Source organism: Elaeis guineensis, chromosome 4 (genome assembly GCF_000442705.2).
Source record: "Elaeis guineensis isolate ETL-2024a chromosome 4, EG11, whole genome shotgun sequence".
NCBI classification, from domain to species: domain Eukaryota; kingdom Viridiplantae; phylum Streptophyta; class Magnoliopsida; order Arecales; family Arecaceae; genus Elaeis; species Elaeis guineensis.
The window spans coordinates 26,174,576-26,199,511 of NC_025996.2; the positions used below are offsets into that span (position 1 = coordinate 26,174,576).

General features: G+C 36.0%; 2 protein-coding genes and 1 non-coding gene across 19 annotated transcripts; 2 read left to right on the forward strand and 1 right to left on the reverse strand.

Moving 5' to 3' along the window:
• Positions 1–2,234: 2,234 nt before the first annotated feature.
• On the reverse strand, positions 2,235–11,712 carry LOC114914076 (uncharacterized). 17 transcript variants are annotated; one of them, XM_073255915.1, is made up of 10 exons: positions 11,567–11,701; positions 5,694–7,533; positions 5,204–5,560; positions 5,059–5,118; positions 4,636–4,770; positions 4,147–4,373; positions 3,894–4,031; positions 3,602–3,691; positions 3,465–3,497; positions 2,235–3,007 (listed from the first exon to the last, which is right to left on the reverse strand). In XM_073255915.1, exons 3-6 carry the CDS (start codon positions 5,286–5,288, stop codon positions 4,345–4,347), a joined length of 309 nt encoding a protein of 102 aa, XP_073112016.1. In that variant the 5' UTR covers positions 5,289–5,560; positions 5,694–7,533; positions 11,567–11,701; the 3' UTR covers positions 2,235–3,007; positions 3,465–3,497; positions 3,602–3,691; positions 3,894–4,031; positions 4,147–4,344. The 17 variants fall into 17 exon arrangements, 16 of the variants coding, with proteins under 16 accessions (XP_073112016.1, XP_073112005.1, XP_073112018.1 ...); XM_073255917.1 differs by lacking the exons at positions 2,235–3,007; positions 3,465–3,497 and adding exons at positions 10,809–10,878; positions 10,993–11,092 and having other exon boundaries at positions 3,522–4,031; positions 5,694–5,801; positions 7,453–7,533; XM_073255904.1 differs by having other exon boundaries at positions 3,602–4,031.
• Positions 8,212–8,283, forward strand: TRNAT-UGU (transfer RNA threonine (anticodon UGU)). The gene has a single exon. It is a non-coding gene; the product is annotated as a tRNA-Thr (tRNA).
• An 800-nt stretch (positions 11,713–12,512) lies between the features above and the next one.
• LOC105043234 (uncharacterized) lies at positions 12,513–13,190 on the forward strand. The gene has a single exon (XM_010920703.4). The coding sequence runs from the start codon at positions 12,522–12,524 to the stop codon at positions 13,053–13,055; it is 534 nt and encodes a 177-aa protein (XP_010919005.1). The 5' UTR covers positions 12,513–12,521; the 3' UTR covers positions 13,056–13,190.
• Positions 13,191–24,936: the final 11,746 nt, after the last annotated feature.

Sequence of the window (24,936 nt, forward strand, 5' to 3'; positions counted from 1 at the left end):
GCTCTATCGGACCTGGTCCAAGTAATAATCAATTCCATGAAGTGGCACGGGGGGACAAGACTTCTATGGTCATCTGAGACGATAGCCGGTAAATGCTGCTCCTAACGTGAGGATCCGGACACCACACCACCTCACTTATCGACCGATGCCGCGTCCTTTCCACGCTAAAAGGAGCACCAGCAACTAAGCCGTGTCAGATATGGTGACCCCATCGGCTAGCGGGCAACACGCGATGGAGGCAAAGAACCCACTAATTTGATTGGCAACCAACCACGAATATAAACTTTGGATCTTATAGTAGGGTCGAAGTTCTAAAATTTTTTCAATAAATAATTTATATAAAATTAAATATATATCTATATCTATTTTTATATTTTTTTTTTCAACTCCTTGTGTTCTCGTCAAATTAAAAATCAAATTTATGCATCCATTCATAAATACTACAAGCACTCCACAATTAGTCTAATAAATTCATACTATAATATCCTCTAGTCCACATAATAAATCCATACTCTAATATCATTTGTAACACTTCAGAATTTTATTCAAAAAATTAATTAGAATATATTATTTAAATTTTTTTGATCTTATATAAATACTTAAGATCTTTTCAATGAATAATCACTATGAAACTAAATATACGTCAGTACGGATTCTTATAATAATATTTTAAGAATTATTATGATCCAAAATTAAATTAATATTATAATGATTTTAGCACACTATCATAAACATACATGATAGTGTATAGCCCTTTCTAGATATTTTTAAACTCTTCCAACTCTACGGGGGACCGAATACAATCCCATTTATCAGATCAATGGTCGAAAATCTTACTACCAAACTAATTGCCATATTGAAAAAGAAAAACAATATAAATATGTTAAATAAAGAGCGTACAGTGGCATATAGATATAGCAATTATAGACATAACCATATATGTCGGCCAAAGTCGTAACCGTCAATGGCAGCTACTCATAGTTCTAAGGCGGGATTTAAGTGGTGGGGTTGTTGAAACGCAAAAGGTCAGTTACTTCGAATCATGGAGTGGACAAGAACTTCCCCACTGCAGCTCTTTAGAGGAATACCCACAAGTCTCCAGAAGCCTGGGCCCCTAAACCATTAGGCCACCAAAGGCCGAAGGACTTTTCATGGCTGGGGCACCTGCATCCATTGATTGGCCTGCAAATAAAGATGGTCACGCACAATTAGCGTCGCATGAGCCTATGCTCAAGATTGCATGCCTGAGGCCAAATGTTTGGCTATGTTAGATGTTTGCAACATAAAAGACCCTGTTTGATTGCACTTGTTTGAACCAATTGAGAGTGCAACATGCTCCGTTTTACCTTTTGGTGTGTGTGGATGAATAGAATTTCGTTAGCTCAATCCAATCCAATCCAAAACAGAATGATTTTGATTAAGCTTGACTGAAAAATATGATATCCTTTTTGGATATGGGACACTGACTACTACGATACTAATTGATCTGAAAGTAATACGATATAATGTTTCATAACCTCCATTGAGTTTGATAAATTAATTCGATTTTACTAGAACCAATTTATGTTTTCTTGTGAGAACAACCAATTTGTGTCGTTAATTGCAGTTATATGTTTTGTTAATTAAATTTATATAGGGTGGATTTTTGTTAATGTCTATGATAATTGTTATGTTCTTGCCTAACATGTTTCAGATTTAATGAACTTGTTAGGCACCATTATGATTTTTATATTTTTTTTCTCTATGAAATAGAGATTGGCATGGCAGTTAACATTTGCACAAAACATTGACCCCTACTTCTAACATTGCTTGTTTTTGAGAGTGATAAATATTTGCTTCCAAAATTTATGAATATTTTATAAGCATTTTTTTTAAAAAAATTAAAAAAAGGAGTTTCATCATGCGGTGTGGTCCGGTCCTGTACAATTTCCCTTCTTTTTTTTATAAAAAAAAAAAAAAGCAAAACCAAAAAAGAAAAGCAATGCCAAACAGACTCGAAGCGTTTCGATTAATACATTTTTATTGCCCTTATATGGACTATAATTAACCTGATTCGACCAACAAATAATAAATTAACAAAATTAATCTTAAGCTTTATCCAAGTCAACCCCTATATAAATGGTAGTGCATGGATTCATATTTTAAACTTATGTTTATTAGATTTGGGGTGTGCCAAACCCCAATCTAACCTGACCCAGCTTCCAGCCATGGTTGCAGAGTTGCATGTCCAAATCTAGTAAAATGAATTGACCTCAATTTCACTAACTACCAACTTTCTTATAGTACATTGAGTCTCAGAGCCTTAGGACGACGCATGACTCCACTCTTAAAGCAACCAACAATATCCTTGTTACCTTTTTTTTGTTTGCCTACTCAACTAAGGCCCCCAACTCCCTTGAATCTATCTACTGACCTCCTTTCCAACCACGACAACCCACATGGCTCCCTTTTTGAAGATATAAGTACCACTCTGACCCTTGCCATCAAGGAAGTATATATGTGACCATGATGTTAGATTCATTTGAAAAGGCCACACAGAGATAGTCTTGTAATAAAGAGAAGAAATGGAGAAAGAAGGGACTGAAAGGAAAAGGAGAAGAAATGCCAGGAGATGTTCCTCCATGAACCTTAGCTTCTCGGCAAGCCTGCCCGCCGATGTTCGTGGCGTGTTCGCAGAGAGCATCTGTGCTGTCGAGTGCTCCATCGATCCTTTAACTGATTTCAGGGAGTCAATACTTGAGATGATTCAGGATGTGGGTGTGAGAGACTGGCAGGAGATGGAGGAGCTGGTTTACTGCAACGTGGTTCTCAATGCATCAGATGTTCACCACTTCATTGCTGATGCATTTCTTAGTATATGTTCATGTTGCTGATAGAATCGGGGTAGGTTTCTCTTTTTGTTACACCACCATGATGTTGCTCTTGAACGTATGGTCATCAGAAGTTTACTTCTTATCTTACATGGTATCTGCACCATTCTTGGATAAATGTGGCCGGTGGATCAGTACTGCATGATAGTATGAGGTTGACATTGTTTATTTTGTATATCAGTTTCTCACAATGTCAACTTTATATAACTTTTAAGTCCTTATTATCTATTTCTTAACCCTCTGATACCAACTAATCAAACAGTCCGTACCATCTGTGCCACCAACTTCTCAACTAATGCGATCACTTTCAGGGTTTCAGTTCTTCTATATCTTTCGTCTTTGTTTTACCACTCCCCCAAACCCACCAAAAAAAAAAAAAAAAAGGAAAAAGTTCTCCATTAGCCCTTCATCTTTGTCCATGCTAAAATTATATACTAGAATTTTATTTCTTTTACCTAGCAATTTGAAGCACCTAGCTTTATCCATTTCATTTATCTTGCCCTAATATTGCTAAGAAGATAAAACAAAGCCTTTATATGCCAAAAAGGCATATGTCAGTTAAAATATATCAAAAACAAAAGAATTGTAACTCACCAAGAGAAAAGGCATTTTCTCCTATCAAGATAGCTGCACAATACAAAAAGCATCAAATTTAGCCAAAATCATTTCATAATACGTTAAGCAATATAAGAACATCTACTCTGTATTTGAAATTATCTTGATTCGAAAACCTCGAGATACATCATCCAGGGCTTGAGCATGGAACCTCTTGTTATGTGGAGGGGTGTGAATGCTAGGGCAATGCCCAATTCACACAGTTCCTTCAAAATAGCCAAATGAGATGCATTGAAGGAAAGCAGAGACTGCTAAAATGGTTCAAGCACATAACATTATATCAATTGGAGCTGAAGGTTGAAGTGTCAGGTGTCATGCACTGCAGTGGTAGACTCAATCTGGTGGACTGCCACTTACAAATTGCATGCCAACCCTGGCTTTATGGAAGACTATATGATTTGCCCTCACCATTTTCAAGTGGATTATATTAGAGTTAACATCTCAGAGTCCTTAGCTCCCTTAGCTGTCATGGCAGCAATTCAGTGAGGGAACGAATGCCCTTCTGATTAGCTGAGAACTTCTTGTCTTCACTACTCATTGCAAAACCTGATAAGAGAGGAAGTAAGGAATTTTCAGGGAAGCCACACCATTAACATCCCTGCAGTAATGCAGCAATTTTACAATTATTTGTGCAAACTTCATAAATTAGTGAGGCAACAACCTCCGGTAATGATTAGATCAATAACATCCCACTATACTTCCTGATTGCTATGTGCTGATTCAATGTATCGAACTCCTTTGATGATTTCCATGGTCAGGAGGCTTGTTTTGGATTTTAAATGTGGATATCCTGTCTCCTGAAATTTGACCATGCCCATGAACCAGAACAAGGTAGCAGACAGGGACACCGCACCTTTCTTCAACTTAAACTTGCACCTGGATTAGTACCTACCAAATAATTGCACCACTTTTAAAAATCAAAAAGGAATCCCACATGGTACAAATAAACAATTAGAACATTGGACTCCCAACAAGCTTGAGACTGAGATTAGCATTAAATATATAATCACCCTACTAAACTCTACAAAAAATTTAAACAAACTGTTAAGCAGTCACAACCATAGCTGTCCTCCTAACTCTTCCATTAGTCAAGAAGTCCCATCCCTTAAAAACCAAGTCACCAGCCTTTATATTCTCAGAACTCACCTACCATGTCTCTGAACCTTGCCCCTGAATACTTGATGTGACCAAAACACCTGACTATTGTTGAGGAAGCACTCTTTATCCAATAAAAGGACGAGGGGCACATATGTCATCTTCAAGAAATCAGTTGGACCTTCCCCATCTGGTTCCCTAAGGCCACAAGTAACAACACCATCACAACCAACAAAAAGAAGCTCAGAGCAGGTATAATACCTACTAGCACAGCTTTAGAGAATGGATGAAGCAAAAGGAGCAGAAGATGCATCTAGATTTGATGGACGGGTTGGCCATGCTACCAGAGTCCCAAATTGATCATGAATGGGATATGGAGAACATCACAAAAACATTCTTCAAATGCACTAGATGGCAGCTTGAAGGAACCGCAGACTTCATCTATTGTCCATACCACTACTTCTGCGACAGCACTTACCCTGGAGACTACCCATCCATTGTGGACTCGTTAGTGCTCCTCTTTGCAGTTTCCTCCTTCCTGTCAACCACAGCCTTCACCCTAATGGGGTTCAGAAGAAACACAAGCATCAGCATTAGCAATTTGAAGAGAAGATATCTATTACCTTCAGGTCCTATAGCACTCCCATTGGTGCTCTTGATTTTTGCGAAGGGGCACCGGATCAACACCATTTTCCCTCTCTCACACATGGGCCCAGCAATTCTCCAGCTTGTTTATATTTCAGCTCTTGCATTTAAAAACCAAACTGAAAAAGATTTGCACTATGCTGTACTTGAAGCTTCAACTGTCTCAGGAATTTTACATGCAAGTTCATACCTGGATAATATCATCCTGCCTTACTACACAGGTTTTGAAGCTCTGACAGAATCTACCTTCTCTGGTGAGTGTGCAACCTGTGTGTGCCGGAAAAATGCTTTGGTAGTTGGAGGGAGTCTAATCTCATATAGAGGATGGTCGAAGACTACAATGTCAATCATCAGTGTATTGTTTTCAAGAATTTTGTGCAAGATAAATGGGGAAGAAAAGTTGAGTTTATTGATCAAGTCAATCCTGGAAGTCATTTGTTGGCTATTGATTGCAAGCGACTCCATTACCCTGATGTTCAATGCTCCACAAGGTGGGTTTCTGAATATGGTAGTTTATGGAGGGCTTTGTTTTTTGATCTCCCTCAGTGTCTTCAGAAAATTGTGTACTCTCTTGGCCTGGCTAGCAGCAAGGTGTCAAATGCAAAGGAAAATAGATTTATACAATGCTGCAATTGTTTAATGGCAAAATATATGTAAAAATCAATTACTGCAAATGATTTTTTTTATTACATTTGGAAACAATAGAAGAAAACATAAGCTCAAAACTTTGTACAAAGTTCCATTTTCTGAAAATTAAAGTTTCTCAAACAGCTATTATCTTGTCATAGTTCATCAGTAGACTGTGTGAGCGCATGCTGCAAGAAAGCCTTCATTGCAACTATGTTTATCATGCAGGGTAGCCATAGTTTTAGGGATCAGCAGCAGCCCATATTTCATCTCCAGCTAACGTGAACAGGAGATGCAATGTTAACTGGAAGGCACCAACTGAAATCAGGTTTCCAACACTAACAAGGTTTCCATGCAAAAATTTCCCTATGAACCCCTTCATATTCTCTACACTCTGAAACAAAAATTTCCACGTGCAAGCTAAGATGGGGAGCAGCCTCCTGCATTTTATAAAATAATCAGGAAAATTACAAGTTCCACCCATCCAAATGCAAACAAATGATATCAACTTGCTGTTTGATTTGGTGCTGGTCAAAACATAGTCTGCAAATGAAACTGAATCTTACCACAGTTTAATATGCATTGACACACACCTGATTTTAGTTAGATATAAAGATGTACCATTTCAAGAAGATAGAGAATTGTAGTATCATAATTTAACAGAATAAACTAAAAGGAAAATAAAAAATGTCGTGTAAATTTATGAAATATATGTTAAATATTCAACATGATAAAGAAAATATTTTACTAAATTATCTCTTTTGATGAAATTATGATAAAAATAACAAAAATAGAAAAAAATTTAAAATCCTTTTGCCTTAATATACATTGACAATGATGTGCTTGCTTCTATCCAATTTAAGCCTTATAAATTTAAGCATAGCCACAAGCAACAAGCTTGACAGCATCCACTTCAGGCCAGCAATATGAGTCCTCTAATTCTTCTACAAATATGCAGAGAGCCAGAGATTGATAACATTAAGGTCTTGGTAGGATGCTCTGACATGTTATCCGGCATAATTTATATTTCAATCTACATTTGACCAAAAAAATGGGGAGTTTGGGGAGTCATGCAATTGGAACATAGTATTTAACCATAATGGGAATTCTTGACTCACAGCAATTCATATAAGTAAAACATCTTTTCAAAAGGAATGCACTACCCTTTTTTTGGAAAATTACCCAATGGAATGCTTCTTTGGTCGATTAAGACTCTTCTACTGTTGGTTGGACCCGCACACAATCTCATGCCACACTCATTTGTGCACCTTTGGCATACACAATTAAAACTTAAAGCTGGTCATTTCTTATGAAAGTTCCAAGTTGAACTCCCATTGCAGGAATACATTATGATTGCTGAAAGATTATACAATGGTGGTCTTGCCATACCCAAATATCTTTGAGACAAGAAAATATTTGTTTGGTGTTTGGAAGATACCACATTTTGGTCCATTGTTCTGTGGATTTCTTTGAGCACATCTCGCGCACACTGTGATTTTCTCACAGAATTCAGCATCACATTGCTATTTATTTATGTGTTCATTTAATGCAGAGTTGCTTGTTTTCATGTAATTTCAGCTTGGGAAGAGGGAAGAACCACCTAATTGCTGAAACTTGTACATTCACTAGCAGCTGAAGGCATCACAATGTACTTGAATTTAATTGGAGTTTCTGCTTCCACCTGCAAGAAACTCTAGTTACTCGAATTTTGTTACTGATAACAAAATAATCTCATAAAAGAAAAGATCAATACCATGAAAAAGCACATGTTAAAAATTTTCATTGCTGATCTCTGAATGTCCGATTAGATTATACTGAACTTGGGCATATTACACCAAGACATGTGAAACTACCCAGCATGTCAACATTACTCCAGTTCTAATATTAAATATTGATCATTAAAAAGACAAGCCCCTTGGCTACAAGGTTCTTGCCAGGCAAGGCTGATTTCTCAGCAGTGCCCAAAGCTAACAACAAGATGCTTCACAGAGAGTCAATACAAGTTGAAATGAAACACATACATCCTAATAATTTTCGCAGCACAGTGTACAGATGATACATAAGTGGTCATCTTCTATAACCACAGGTAATCTACCATGTAATTGAATCTTAACATTAGCTACTGAAGCAAGATCCAGGATCTAAAATTAAGCCCACCAAAACTCTTAGGAACAAACATGAACAAATATATAATAGTAAACCTATCTTCAAGATACTACTACAAATCCATTTGAATTGATATACAAGGACTTTAAAAAACCAATGGAATACTAGAATAAACTAAAACCAATAATTTGTGCTATTTTCCTTTTAGGCTTTGATGTAATTGTTGGATGATAGGTACATAATTAAAACTAATGCCCCTATAGCTCAGTGGTAGAGCGTCAGTCTTGTAAACTGAAGGTCTGTAGTTTGAACCTGCATGGGGGCAAAATATCCTTTTTTACATTAAAATAAAGAAATAAAATTTCCAATGTGAATCATCTTTTTGTTTGTTTGAGAATTAACATTAGAAAATATATCTGAGAATAAAAAAAAAACTCATGATAAAATAATAGGAAAGACATAAAGGGCCAAAAGATTCTTAAAGAGGCCTTAATTCTTTCCTCCATTTTAGGTAGCAATATTGACACCGAAGAGACAAAGTCAAGCAAATCAAAACATCTCAATCATATCCTCGCCAATTTCTCCACAACTTCTTTCTGATTCTTCAATCAAACAAGAGATAACTGAAATTTCTTCCCAATGACCAGGCGTTTAAAAATTGCGGATCACATAAAAAACACAAATTAGTTATATTGTTCAATGAAAGTAACGATTTTTAAGCAGGGCTTGCTACTTTTCAATGAAGACAACGCTCTTTATTTTCATTTTTCAACCTCCCTCTTTTCCAAGGTTGCACCTATCTGAATTTTGAAGTACATAATCTGGCTCTAGATCCACTTCCATATTATCCACAAAATCCTAGTGCTCCTTCAAAACAAGAATTAAATCTCTCATCCAACAAAAAAGAAATATAGTAGCTAGGGATTAAATATCTTTAATTCCATAATTTAGATTCTTTCTATCATTTCAATATGAAGATTCTAATAGAAGCACCAGGTTCATTTCATTGGATTCCATTTTATACAAAAAAAAATACGAAGATTTTAATATGCTGGCCTTTATCTTCAGCTTACTCTGGATGGCATCTCATAGGAGATCTCATTTCTATTTGTGGCATCTTATATCAATTGTTGATCAGATTACAACAACTTCTTCTTTGAGTAGATGGTCAAGGAAATGTCATTGGTCAAAAATCCTACTTAAGCAATCCTAAGGCTGAGTTCTTTCCAAATGAAAGAAAGCTGATGTTGCACCAAGTGCACCATGAATTGAGCTAAGGTCAAATGTCCAGAAAGTTCTGACCTAAGCAAAATCAAAAACTGTAGCATTGATTTAATTTGTTCTGTCAAAATTTTTAATATCAAACTAGTTTTTGTACTAACTTTCAAAAAGTCCAAAAAAACTTAATATCAAACTTAGTGTTACATAGTCCAATATATTTAGGAACGCTATACTGTTAAGTAGTTTCAGTTCTCCTATTCCTTCCACTTTCCACTTTTAATAGATACCATTCAAAATATAGCTTTTGGAAGCAAATTTAATTTATGACCTCACATCCAAAATATTTCAATCCTAAACTACTTCTCCATATATCTCACTGCAAGAAATTAATTGTCACTCCTTCACACCTATACTTTTAATGCTATTAGTCAAAAAATTACAAAAATCTTAATATCAGCAACTTGCAGTCTTCCATTTTATTTTCCTTCCTATTCCAATACATCCATAATAACTATATGAAAACTATGGATCCCTAAATCCTTTCCCTTCTCAACCCCTAACTTTTTAACTGATCCATTGCTAGATCAATGGTATACATAACTTACACATCGGCGAACATAATATATATAACTTGCCCACAAATGGTCTATCAGATTCCTAGGTCCAAGTGTTAAGAAAAGTAACAATGTAACATTTAAATATATTGCTTTGTATAAAAAGATGTCTAATCAATTATTCAGATGTGATTTGATTGACATAAAATATTGAAATGTCAACAGCTATAGGTGTTGAAGAGCTAATTTTGGACTAATCTTTGTGTTTCCAAAAATGGTTCATCATATTTTCTTCTATATTAAAAACACATTTTTTTGTTTAGTCGTACTTCAATTAGGTAACTGCAACGACAAGGTGATGCTACATTTGGAAATAATGTTTTTCTATGTTTCTGAGAATAGTTTATTCATAGTTTCTTCTAAGAATGTTCAAAACACCAAAAAGAAAAGTTTTTTCTTTATTCATAATATGTTATTTGTAAAGTAACTGCTAGCTTTTCGGTATAGAGACATTTTAAGTCACCTTCTCAAGGAACTTCAATGTTGACAAAATGATGGCACCATTGTTTCAGCAAAAGCAGAAAGATTCTTATCAATGAAGTACAAATAGTGATACAAATCTAATAATCCATCCAATGTATGTAAAGATACCCATTCTCTAAGATATCTGAATCTTAGAGAACATAGGAAAATGTATACTTGATAGAGCAACAAATGGTACCAAATTTATTGGTCAAAACTTGTTCTATTTAAAATATAAAAATAAAATAATGATATGCCATAGGAAAGTAAGGTCTCAGGTGCTGAAGGATAATCTAACTTCTAAATCAAACAAAAAGATAAAATAGTTCTTGGATGATGACAAATTAAGAATTTAAGAATATTCTCTCTCCCTCTTTTCTATCTTCAGATGGAAATATAACTAGATCAAGTTTATCAATGTATATGACAAACTGTACCATTATGTGAGTATAATTTTGTATCACACATTGCAGGGAAGATTTCTCATCTCTAAATCTAACAATAAATTTCTAAACATCACAAAATATTAAGTAGAGAGTCATGATTTACATACTTTGCCTGCAAACGGCAGAGAAGTTTGGAAAATTTCAAGCAAACTCTTTACTTTTTGGTAGTCGATTATTCTGTCACAGCATTATATTCATATTCATTTCATCTTGCTCAAAAAATGTAAACATCGCAAGATTGTATTGATGTATACTAGCTCAATACTTCAGCAGATTGTTGGTAATACTTACTGTAGGAACAATCTCTCATGGTAAGAGAGCTTTCAGAAAACAGAACAGACGTGTTCTGTTTCAGAAAACAGAACAAGTAAGTGAAACACCACCTGGACTTCTGCCATTAACAAGCAAACAGTGCCTTTTCACAAATTAGTCAGCTAACATTATTGATAAACCCTCACCCTGTTAAATGCTGTCAATGGTAATAAAGGATTGGGAAAACAGAGATGTTTAAAAAGAGGGGGGAAAAAAAAATCTTAAGTTAGCAAACAAAACCCGCCAAAAACAAATCCATAGGAGGCCGGGCCCCTGCAATCCCGCCAACCCACTAATAAAATGCCTCTCCTTAAGCCAATAAAGAAACACAATCCAAGTGGGTCAAAATTCCCCAGCGGAGAAGCCGGGTAACCCCACAAAGATCAAATCTTTTTCATTATGACATGGATTTGGAGAAAAATTTTTATGATCCACGGAAAGCTGAAATCGAATAAAGAGACTGCGGGGAATTTCTAAATATCAAGGAAAAGAAGAGAGCCGCTTAAGTTGTTCACAAGTGAAAAGAAAGGGGAGGGATGGTGGGGTTTCTCACCGACGAAGCTGGAACCACCGCCGGAGCTATGGACGATCTCAACTCTCTCTCTCTCTCGGATCGTGGCTGCATCCTTTGCGCGAAAGAAAGATATGCCACGCAGTCGGGCTAAAAGCGCTGCAGGCTGGATTTTAACCGTTCAACATCTACTTTATGATCGGCAAAATTTGTTGGATATTTTATTTTCAAAGAGCTACGGATATATTTATTTAAAAATAAATTAATAATTTAATTTGTCAAAAAATATATACCTTTTTTCATGAACATAGACCCACTGATCACTTTGCGAGCTGTGCAGATGAATGAACGATGGAGTATGTTCCAATAAACAGCGTATTGGATCATCCAAACACGCCCTCACCGTTCGATACAACCAATCTGAAAATCCATTGTGCTTTTTTACCCAAAAAAAAAGGGAAAAAAAATCCATTGGGCTAGAATTTGTTTTCCTTTTTGTAATCCTTATAACTACGACGATCGGTCGCCAATTTCAAAACCCTGCATATATGGATTCCGTACACACTAATGAAGTGATGCGACTTTTCAAAATGGGCTTCATGATTTACATTAGAATGGGGTAAAGCTAGGGGAAAATTCTGAAACCTGGTCCAAACCTACCCGTTAGAAGGGCGATCACTGGACTGACCTGGGCTGGACTTTTGATGGTCAGAAGAACTAAAGTGTGAATTCCCTTTGATCTCAATCCTTGAGCCCAGACCCAGTCCAGCGAGTCTCTTATCCTTCGCTTGTTCGCCGTGTCGTAAGTCCGAACTCAGAAAGAGAATAATGTACGTCGGAGAAACCTAAAGCGTGACGTGATCCCTTGCCTCCACCCTGATAACTGGAATTAGTTCCGTCCCTTTTCCTCCCATGCAAGTTACATTCTTCTTATAAGCACCGTTCCATTCTCAAGCACTTCCAATCCATTCTCTCCCTCTCCCACAACCAAACTACCATGGTTACCAATGCGAACGCCGATGAGCAGAGCCAGCGCCGTATGGAGCGTGAGATCCGTGACATGATCTCAAAGCTCACTCACCAGCTCACAGCCCTCGGCAGGTCCACTGCCCGGCCCGGTCAGGAGAACGAGGAGGCCGATCACGGGGTGAGGATCATCACACTAGCGGGGGACAACAAGGGAGCCACGATGAAGGCGAACTTGGAGGAGATGATGGACACCCATGGAGCTCTGCACGATGATGAGACAGCGATGAGTGCCTACACCAACAGCAACTATCAGGCTGTCAACAACTCGATCCTTCTCGGTGGGAGCTTCAAGGCGGAGGACCCGGGTGTTCATATAGTCATCTCGGACTATGTGGACGAGCATGAAGACAGCGATCAGGAGAGTCATGAGAAGAATAAGGAGAAGAAGGAGAAGAAGAAGGAGAAGAAGGAGAAGAAGGAGAAGGAGAAGGAGAAAGAAGGGACCAAAGGAGAGAGACATTCAGAGGTGGAAGGTGATGAAAAGACCGGGGATAGCGAGTAGCATGGCCTACTGGGGCACTTGCATGATAATGTAATTTGAAATTTTCTTAAAAAAAGAAAATGTGATTTGAAACTAATCCGACACCTTAACGTGTATTAAAATGCGGACGGATAGTAAAATTCATTATAATATTACTTGACGCTTTTTTTTTTTTTTTTGTTTTTAAAACCAGGGGTTAAAAAATTTACCACAAGATGTGAACATTAGATCCCATAGCAAGGAGGGATACATAAAAGAAGGTCAACTTCCAGTGCAGACGTACTTGGAATTATCGATCTCCTCGAGTTCTAGACGGATGGCACACCAACTTCTATCAAACACAAAGAAAGCGCATCCTATTCCTATGGTGTCCATTTCCTGACCAATTTGATTTGAGACCTAGTCATAGAAACCCGATGAACAATTGTGGACTTGTTTAATGGTTGTGTGAAATTTTCTTTGGTGCTGAAGGCATGAATTACATCACGGTGGCTCTTGCATAAGGATGCAAATAGATCGGATTGATTTGTGATCCAATCCGATCCGATCCGATCCGAACCCATTTAAAAGATTCATGGAGTCGGATCGGATTCAAAAATTGGATCTTTTTTTTTTTCCAACTTGGCTTTGGATTTTCTAAATTTGGACTTAATCTGACCCGATCCGGTCCATGAAGATTTTTGAGTTAATTTGGATCTTAAGATACATGATCCGATCCGGTCCGATCCGGATCCAAATATATGATCCGAACCCGGTTAAGTGACTCACCCAAATAGGAGTTTGGACTTGCGTAAAAATTTTTCAAACCCTTCGGTCTTCTCCATCCGATTTCCAAACTAAAAATCTCCAAAACTAAAAATTTTTCAAACCCTTCAATTCTTTTATTCTGATTGTTGTAACATCTGTAACAATCTGAGGAAAGATTGGATGGATTTCTAATAACTTGAATGAAGGACATCTCGATTACTTCTTCTGACTTTTTGCTAGACTCAGTTTTCTAAACTTTCTGATTTATGTTTACTATGCCATGAGATACAAAAGCAAGAGGGTTTCTTGAATTCTAACTTTATTTTGTTGACTTTAAGAAATTTCGGAGTGTGCTTTAATGTTGCACAAAAATTGTGTCATCCACAATATATGCAGTCTCATTTTTAACCATGTACAAGTATTCTCTCTGTATGATGTTTTAGATTGGGATAATTATATAATTATGTAAAATTTATATTTTTTTATTTATATTTTTGTTCTTTTGTGTGGATTTTTGAAGTCTTGACTCTTCTCAAAACCACTTGTTTCCCTCTGCTATCCAATACAATTAATTATTTGAAACTACAGTTGGAGGATTGGAGGAAAAAAAGAAAAAAGGTATTTCTTAGTTATCATCCAGCATTAGTATTCACTGATGGTAGGTTTCAAAAAAATTAAATCCGTAATCCGACCTGATCTGAACAGGATCCGTATTTCATAGATTGGGGTCGGGTTATATATGGATCCGATCCAACCCAAATGATCTAATATGTCAATAAATTCGATCATAGAACCAACCCGATCCGATCTGATTTTTTTTTTAGGGTGGATATGGATCCAATATCAAGATCCGATCAAAAAATCGAATCAGATCGGGATCACTCAGGATCTGATCCGACCTGACCCATTTGCAGGCCTACAGTCCTACACGGCGATGCTAAATAAAAATCTAGTTCTATCTTGGTGACCATGAACTTAGGCTAACATCATAAAACCTCTAGGATTCGTTTGGTTGGATAATAATTTATGAGAATTATTTATTTAAACTAATAGGGGAGGAAAATAAATCTTTTTTCATGTTTGATTGATAGAAAAATTATCCTAAAAATATGTATCAAAAAAAATTTTATTATATTTGATTAGAGGTAATATACGTAGGAATATTGCTAAATTTTTAACAATATTTTTCAATAAATAATTTAAGTACTAATAATCTTTTTTCATCCATTTGTTGGCCCTTTATAGTGCACTTACATAAATGCTCTCAATGTTGGTTATTTCAAATATTGGAATATATTTGTATGAGTTCATGAATATTTTTAAATTATATATATTTATATTATTATATATATATATATATATATTAGGAAACATATTTATTTTTATAAATAAATTTTTGCATGTTTTGTTATATAACTAAATATATCAATCATTAATAGATCCTCTATTAGATTTATTAATAATTAATAAATATTCACTAATTATTTACTAATAATTAATATTTATTAATAAATATATTACTATATGAAATATATTATTATTGATCAATATATTCATATATTTATAATATATTACTATAATTCTTAATAATTATGTAATATAATTAATATATATTAATATAATATAAGTGAGGATATTTCCATCAAGAAATGACATGTTTAGCTACCTCCACTCGGTAATCTAGCATGAAAAAATAAATACAATCTCTTTAATAGTTCTTATTTTATCTTCTCTCTAAAAAAAATAGATATAAAATCTATCATTTATTTTATTATTTTTTATCCACTTTTCATACAAAATATGATAATTTGATATAATTTTTGAGCCACCCTAGGCCCATCTAGTATTAGGGTCCACTTGTTAAGATGGTGCTATTTTTATTTTTGTGGATAAAAAAGAGAGGTATGCTCTGTTGAGACAGAACACCACCTCATTTCTTTCATGCCAACGACAATGTGATGGTGGATCTCTGACCAGAACACCACCTCTCAGAATTTTTTCGATACCGTGCGTCGCAGCAGAAGAAAGAAGAAATAAAATAGAAACAATCAAATACGTGGATCAGCCAAAAAAAGACTTACCTCCATAGGACATGCAAACTTCACTATGAGAAAAGAGAAAGAATACAAGAGGAGATCATACCCTCAATCCTTGTATATCCAATCTCTGCCTCACGGGAAGCTCTGCCTCACAAAAGCTTTCTCTCTAGGAAGACCCCCTAAACCTCTGAATGATGGCTGTCTGCTGTCCGCTATCCAGAAGCGCCCTGCTCCTGCTCCTCTTGCATCTTGTCGCTTTGTTCTTTGGGTTTTCCTCTGAACGAAACTGTGCTACCACCCAATCCTCTGTTCCTATGTACAGGCCTCTTAAAGGCTTAAAAACCCAATTAGATTAGGATACTGTTTCCTTACAGCATCCGAAAAAACTTCCTCGACCCTTGGATCATGACGATAGCATCCCAGATACCCGATCGCACATTGATCCACGAGAAACACATAGATCGTGAGAATCGAGTGAAAAATGACGTCCGATCCATGGTGGACCGTGAAAAACTGAGGGGAAACCCCCCTCGGTCCACAAGCCCAGCCATGCACCACTTGGTCTACGATGGATCGGGCTATTCGGGCCGCTGAACCCCACACGCATGCGCGTGTGCCTGGGCCGTGCCCCCAGCGCGCGCCTGGGCCTAGGCCGCGCCCACCATGTGCCCGGGCTTGGGCCGGCTCCGTAGCACCCGGGCCGCATGCTGTCGGCCTGGCAGTGCGCTGCAGTGTGCGGCCGCGCCACCATCGCTTTGCCGGCCACGGTCGGTCCTCCATCACTCCGAAGTTTGTGCCAACTTCAATCGGACGTATCTCCTTCATCCAGACTCCATTTGAGATGATCTTGGGCTCATTGGACTCCGTTCGTCATCGCAGACCTCACTGTAGGCTCAATGTGGATCAAATCTTGAGGTATCAAATCCTAACAATCTCACTTCGACTCGACATTCGCCTCCTCCTAACTCTAAGAGCTTCTGGATCTCCTCACCCTCATGCCTTGGGGCAATCGCCTACTGATCATGGATGGATGACATAGGAGTCGAGCCAACTGTTGATTCCATCTCCATCATATGCTGTGCTCCTCCTGATCTGAGACCTACTTGGGGTATCATCCTGCGGTAATAGAAATCTCATCTTACGATATCGCCTTTCATCCTCTCGAGTCTCGCATCTCGTGCCCGATCCACCTCCATCTGGAGCTCTACCTCATTCTGTGGTCCTCCTGGCTCTTAAAACTCCACCTCACACTGTGCTCTCCATCAGGTAGTAATATCCTTTCATCCTCTTCTTTTTTTTCAAAATAATTCTATCACTGCGTAGCACCTTCAAGATTTCTCCACCAGATACCATCTTGTAGCCTCTCAAATCCAGTCTGCTCAATGAGATAAGATTCTGCCTGAAATCGGGTATGTATCGGACCTCCTTCAATCTCCTCACTGCACCATCATGTATCCTCCAGCTGACTGTCCGATACCTATGATCGCATACTCGATCCATCTGGCAGATAAACAGTGCCCTCACTGCTCTCTAGAGAGTCAAACTGCTCTTCTCTGCAATATACATGATAAGTGCATGCAGAATCTAAATTTCACTGCTGGAAAGAAGTAGATATCTCATCAAATATCTCCAGGACATCATCCTCTGAATTGCTACTGGCCGTCGCTACAGTAGCCATAATCCGATCCCTGAGTTAAGAGCAATCTCTGGCTAGATGCCCCAACTCGTCACACCGGTAACACCAATCTTGCTTAAATCCCTCATCCTGGACTTAGACTGTCCTTGTTGCAATCTCCTGTCGCTCCATCTACCGCCTCTTGCTCCTTCAGAAATCACCAAAGCTGAGCTGCCGTCATCTGAGCTCGAAGCTGAATTTTTTCTCCTGAGAACCTCATTCTGGAGAATCACCGCGGTGACCTCGTTCATCTTGATGATGCTCTTTTCCACTAAAAGAGCAGTCACCAAAAATTCATACGAAGGAGGAGCGACGCTAGCAAGACCAGCGCCCTAGTCTTCTCCTCAACTTTCTCGCCAACGCTAAGGAGGTCGGTGAGGATCTTCTGAAAGTGGATGAGATACTTCTGCACGCTCTGTCCCTCAATCATCTGTAGTTGGTAGAACTGCCTCCAAAGGAAGAGAGTGTTGGTGAAAAATTTCACCATGTATAACTCCTTGAGTTTCGACCACAGCACCATCGGAGAAGTCTCGCTAAGCACATGGATCACCACCTCATCCGTTAGGTACATGCAGATGGTACTCACCGCCTGCATCTGTAGCCGTCTTCAATCCAGCACCTCTATAGTGGTCAGCTTCTCTTCGCATAAGAGAGCATCGATCAACCCTTGGTGGATGAGCACGTCCTTCATCCTTGCCTGCCACAAGGAGAAATTGCTCTTTCCATCAAACTTGTTGATCTCCATCTTGATTGATCCTGTCTTCTCCATCTTCAATCTTGCTCACCACTGCTGCAATCTACATCCTGGTACCGCCTCACTCTGATACCACTTGATGGTGGACTCTGGCCAAGATACCACCTCTCAGGACCTTTTTGATACCGTTCGTCGTAGCAGAAAAAAAGAAGAAATAAAACAGAAATAATCAAGTACGTGGATCAGCCAAAAAGGAGCTCGCCTCCACGGGGCATGCAAGCTTCACTATGAGAATAGAGAAAGAATACAAGAGGAGATTACACCCTCAACTCTTGTATACCCAATCTCTGCCTCACAGAAAGCTCTCCCTCATAAAAACTTTTTCTCTAGGAAGATCTCCTTGAACCCCTGAAGCGACCGCTGTTTGCTATCCAGAAGCCCTGCTCCTGCTCCTCTCTGTGCCTCATCGCTCTGTTCTCTAGGTTTTCCTCCGAACGAAACCGTGCCACCACCCAATCTTCTATTCCTGTGTACAGGCCTCTTAAAGACTTAAAAACCCAATTAGATTAGGATACTGTTTCCTTACAGCACCCGAAAAAACTCCCTGAACCCTTGGATCACGACCGACAGCATCCCAAACTGTCCGATCGCACATCGGTCTATGAAAAAATGTATAGACCACGAGAATCAAGCAAAAAATGGCATTCGATCCATAGTGGATGACTACGAGAAATCGAGGGGAAACGCCCCCTCGGTCCACAAACCTGGCCATGCATTGCCTGATCCACGGTGGACCAGGCTATCCAGGCTGCTGAACCCCCTTGCACGTGCGCGTGGGCCTGGGCCGTGCCCCCGCGTGCACCCGAGCTTGGGCCGCACTCTGCGTGCTAGGCTGCACTCCACCATGTCCGGGCCGTGCGCTGCCATGCCTGGGCCGCGCACTGCTATGTGCGACCGTGCCACCACCATTCTGCCGACCGCCATTGATCCTCTATCGCTTCAGATTTCGTGCCAACTTCAATCGGATGTATTTCCTTCATTCGGACTCCATTTGAGGTGATTTTGGGCTCGTTGGACTTCGTTCGTCGTCGCGGACCTCGCTATGGGCTCAATGTGGATCGAATCTCGAGACGTCAGATCCTAACACAATGCATTCTCTCTTTTTTATTTTGTTTCACCATGCCTCCAATCCTTCCTCTCCACTCTCCCTCTCATTCTCTCTTGCTCTCTCAGTTTCAACCTCTTACACATGATCGAATCCATATTGATCCACCACCTCTCTTTTCCTCTCATGCAACTTTCTCTTCTCTCTCATTCTCCTCCTCCGCCATCACCTCTTCTTTATATTTTCTCTCCCTCCTTATAATCTCTCTCTTAATTTCTCGCTTAATTTCTCTCTCTTCTTAGGTTCTTACTATCTCATCTGTGTGTTGTTCAATGAGAGGGTGGCATAACCTCTCTTCCATCCCTCTTATACTCTCTCCTCCCCTCCCTAACACACACACACACTCTCTCTCTCTCTCTATGGGGAAGTTTGCCAGGGGGGCCTTTAATGTGTCATTTCCTACTCCAGCCCTGTGATAGGAAACAGGAAGAGGTTAGTGAGCTATTTTCTTCGTTATAGTGGTCAGTAGTCTAGGATTGAATTTTAAAAAATTTAAAAAAATTTTAAAAATTATTTTAAAATATTGGCCTAGCATTGATTAGTAGATGTATGTGGTTTTTGGATTAATAGGTCCGAAGAATCTCAGTAAGGTGATTATATTATCCATGTATTGTCATTTGTGAGGTAAATAATCTAATGCTTCATAGTGCATTTTTTAAAAAATTTAGAAATAATAGTTTATATTGCTGGATAAAATAGTTTTGATGATTTTTGTATCTATTTAATATATATATATATATCTCATAAATGAGTTAATTTGGATATATGATTTGTTTTAAGTAATAGTTTTGAAAAATTTGACTGGATAACTTATGAAAATGCTTTTATGTGGCTATGATTTGTTCCGGCCCATCAATGGGAATTATATTTTTGCCCTATCAATTTGTAATCTAAAAATAAATTTTGATACCATACCATCGGGAATTAGAATAGTAGTATTTAGGTGGCATTTTTCACTATCTATTATCTAATCTATACCACTAGGTTATGTGGCTATAGCAAAATATTAGATCTAATATCATTTATGAAAAATATATGACATAAAGCAGTGGCTACGTGGATCAATTATATAAAATGGTACGTTTCATATTGGATTTTCTATATAGTTCGTGGTGCACAAAAAATTTTTCTTTGAAAGAGAGGTCCATCCCCTAAATTGATCTCTAGCTCATATTAGCCTGTATTTATCAAACTTTTGATTATTGTTCCTTGATTTTGCTTACCATCTGATATTTAGTCAATGCTTGTGTACAAAATAGACCTATTGTGTGTAAAAATCAGATCAAACCATGTGTGAGAGTAGACCTAATAGTATATAAAGGATTAGATATAGAATGACTATGGAAGACTAATTAATTTTAGACAATAGTCAAAAGAAAAGAGAAAAAATATTATAATTTTTATTTTTAGTTATAATTGTTAATTTTTTTTATTATGTATATATATAATATATTAAAAAGAAGCATCTGGCAAAGCCTCTATCTGCCATGTGTGTAAAAAAAAAAAAAAATTACGGTAGTTTCAAATACGTGATCAGATCCGGATCAAAATTTTCGACCTTGAAGTCGTCCCTCATAGAGAGAATCCAGACCTTCCTCCGTCGTGGCCACTTCTTCTAACAATCCTTCACCAACCACCACGGTCTCGGAGGAGGAGGAGAAGAAAACATCGAAGAACCCACCGCTAGCGACGGACGGATCTTCGAAGAGGACCGCGACGAAGCCATGAATGGGGTGGGGCGGCAGAGGGGCCCGGTGCCGTCACCACATAAGCCGCACTTCACGGCGAACTGGGCGCAGGCGAAGGAGATACGGTGGAAGACGTTCTTGCCCCAACCGCCATTAATGACTTCGCCCGTACCCTTCACCCCATCTCCTCCAGGAATCGACGCTGTCTCTTTTCCATGTTTTCCTAATAACCCACTAAATAAGGTGTATAGTTTCTTTTTCTTTCTTTTCTCTTTTATCAATGGAATTATTACCGTAACCCCAAATCTCTATGGTTCTTAAAAAAAGAGATTAATGTTAGTTTTTTTTTTTTTTGGCAATGATTTGGTAATTGCAGATCTTTTTTAGATTTTTTTGTTATTGGCAATATTAATATTGGTTTGAAGTTAATGCCGTTTTTCTTCCATTAAGAACAGCCGTTTCGGATGCAAACAGTGCAGCATGGTGGCTAAGCATTATGAATTTATTCTTAAAAATTTAATGATAAAAGGATGCCATCCACGTGACATGTTGGCAGGCTGTATATATTATATAGACACATTATATTACGTAATTAAATGCTTTCACTAACGATGAGTAATCTAATATTAGCTTATAACCCGGTGCCATACACAAGATGCAATTTATTTTAAAAAAATATTTTATTTTATTAATTTATTAATATCTATTATATATATATATTTTAAAAATAATTAAAATAATAAAAAAATATATTGTGCATTGTATAGATCATAAGCTATCTTTTTTTTTTTTTCTAAATTTAAATTCTCCATCGACCTCTTGTTGTCTAGTTCCTCCTAACTATCGTCCTCTTCTCTTATTAGCATTCATTTTTTTTTTCCTTTGCTCTTCACCTCCGGAGCTCGCTTTATCTTCTTCCTTTCTATTACCATAGTGGAGCTCAAGAGGCTCTTAGAGAGCTAGGATCTCATCCGGATCGCGCATATTGGCACCCACTCACATAAATCAATTTGGACTAAATATTTTTTTTCAAACTACATATAAATCCTGATGAAAGTCAATTGTTTAATTTCATATGCATCTAATGTTAAAGAATTTATAAATTAAAAAGCCAACATAATATAAAAGACATCATAGGTGCATCAAGTATTCTAAATGAAGATATAAAGTTAGATTGTTTAAATAGCATGATATATAGTAAGAAGTAACATAATAACTTTTATTTTTTGCTAACACAAAAATTATTTCTTGAAATAATATTTTCAACATTAGTTGTTTCAGAATACTCATCATTAAGTAGAGCATGACCACTTATTTGCTTCCCATACTAATACAAAAATCATCTCTTTTCTTCATAGTCCTATCAATAACAGGACTTTCATCTTCATTTACTTCAGTCTGCAAAAAAAAAAATTAATTATAAATTATTAGAATAAAACATATAAATATAATCATTCATATATAAAAGAATAGAAACATATCACTCACAATGGATTTTTTTGTTTTCTAATTCATTGTATGCATCATTGAAAATTATTTTAAGAACAATATAGTTTTGTCCTTCTTCTTTGAGATTATATTCATCAACTTTAATTTAGATGATATAACTTTTTTCTATAAATTTTTTTTATTTTTAAGAGAATAATAGAAGCATCATCTTTCTGCACAAAGAAAAATACATAACTTCATATTATCAACTAATCGATTGGATGAATAAAATATAAAATATATATTGCATATACTTTATTCATATATAATTCTTTAGCTAATTTGCCTATTAACCATTGAGTAATTTTATCGAAAATAATAAATGATATAAATCTAGTATAATCCTCAATATGAAATTGTAATTGATATATGAAGAAAAGAAAAGAATAGAACCAAACCAAAATTTATTATAACTAATAAATGAAAAATTGTAATAGACATGAGTAAGAGATGTGATATTAAATTATAAAATATATAATTTTTTTTTTTTCATGATCTAAAGTATATATTTATCTTTTATCAATAAATTCTAAATATTAAATATGAAATAAATTTTTTTTATTAACTAATATGAAAAATATATTTGATATTAGATACTTAGGCTCTATATTACATCGATCACATCAGAATCCAACACCAGTATATTTCACTTTTCTTGATAAACTTGGCAAGCCATATAGCACAATCCAAATTTTGTTTCAGTATTGTTAATTAAAGCCTCATAATTAACGATAGTCTCCTATAAATAAAATGATCTAATATTTAATTATAATTATATATTTTTAAATATAATTTTAAATTAAAAAATTTATATGACATATGAATGAAATTTTAGTATTATACAATTTTAATCACCTGTCCATGACAATCATACTCAATAGATTTTATCTTTTTATTATCATCCTTCTAATAGATAATAGATCGCTAGAAGAAGTTTATAATTGGCTTGAAATATAATCTCTTAAAATCATTCATACATGATAAATCTTTACTGAAAAATATTATAAATTTTAGTTAGTAGTTTGTCTTATGTAATTTCATAGTAAGATAATGAATAAGTAAATGTACCTATGATTAAAACTTTCCACTTATAGTATATCCAATTTGACATAAATTTTTGTTGCACTCATAGAGAAAAGATAATGCTCACCTATAATATAAATTTCATATTAAGAATAAAAATTTTGATATTAAAAAAATTAAAATATTTTTTGAATATCTTAAAATATTTTAACAATTGTTGATTTATAATTAGAATTGGATAAGTGAAACTTTACAAAATTTCAACTTCATTTATATAATCAATAGCATTTCTCTAGAGGATGATCTTTATCTTTAGTCCACTACAATAACATCAAATTAAATTTGAAAGATAAATAATATATTTAAATAAATCATACACTATATACAAAGTAAAATACATACTCAAGCATCAACAGCTCTAAATTTTTTCTTTTAACATTTGAGTTTTGAGCATGAAAATTGTCTAAAGATCTAATAATAATTAATTTTCTAATAACATCTATAAAATATAGACATAAAAATTATTTATTAGTTGAATAAAATAGCAGAAGGTTAAGAAAAATAAAGGAGTAGTATTATTTTTACCACTAAGATAGATATAATTATCGACTTGATTCACAATTTTATCATAATTTATGAAGTAGAATTTGCGCACAGATGGACATATCTATATTTTAATATTTTTTTCAATTTGGTGGTCAGTAAGAAAAAGATCTTCTTATCATTCTTTATTAGGCGATACATTTCATCAGTGTATATAACTTTCAAATTAGCAATCAGATATATATGCCCTTCTTCAATAAGCATATGAAACTTTTGCACAATACTTTTTCTAATTATAACATACATATGATCATCCTAATAAATCAATAAATCAAAAAATATAGTACTAATAATTATTATAAGAAAATTTTAGCAAATATAATAGTAAAAAATATTTAAAAATAGAAGAGAAAAATATCTCTTCATCAATAATGAATATATCTAAACTTATAAGCTCATTATTATTTGTTTATGTTAACTGAATCCCATATTTTGTCAATGTAATATTTATCTTTCAGTTATCTCTCATTTGTTAACTCATTTAATAAATTACACTACATCTTTGAGTTGATTAAGAATCTATAATAAATGTGCATTAATATGTAAAAAAAGAATTAGAACAAATATGAAATTGAGATAGAAATATTGGTATGTAATTACAAACCTTATATATTAAGGATAGTAAGTAGATTTGAAAAAAATTCTTTATAAATAATATTCTTTATCAAACGATAATTATTAGAATGCTCATCATTATTTTTCAACACTTTTAAACCATTATTGCTGGTCACTCTAAATAATATAACATATAGCTGTTTGTGACTAAATATGGGCTTTGAT

Bases quoted from the DNA above. Each gene is read 5' to 3' on its own strand.
- LOC114914076 (XM_073255915.1), bottom strand. From the start codon at position 5,288: ATGTGTGAGAGAGGGAAAATGGTGTTGATCCGGTGCCCCTTCGCAAAA. The intron at 5,119-5,203 runs GTAATAGATATC...TGTGGTTGACAG, and splicing joins GAGTGCTATAGGACCTGAAG to GAAGGAGGAAACTGCAAAGA. The intron at 4,374-4,635 runs GTAGGTGAGTTC...ATTATTTGGTAG, and splicing joins GGGCAAGGTTCAGAGACATG to GTACTAATCCAGGTGCAAGT.
- LOC105043234 (XM_010920703.4), top strand. From the start codon at position 12,522: ATGGTTACCAATGCGAACGCCGATGAGCAGAGCCAGCGCCGTATGGAG.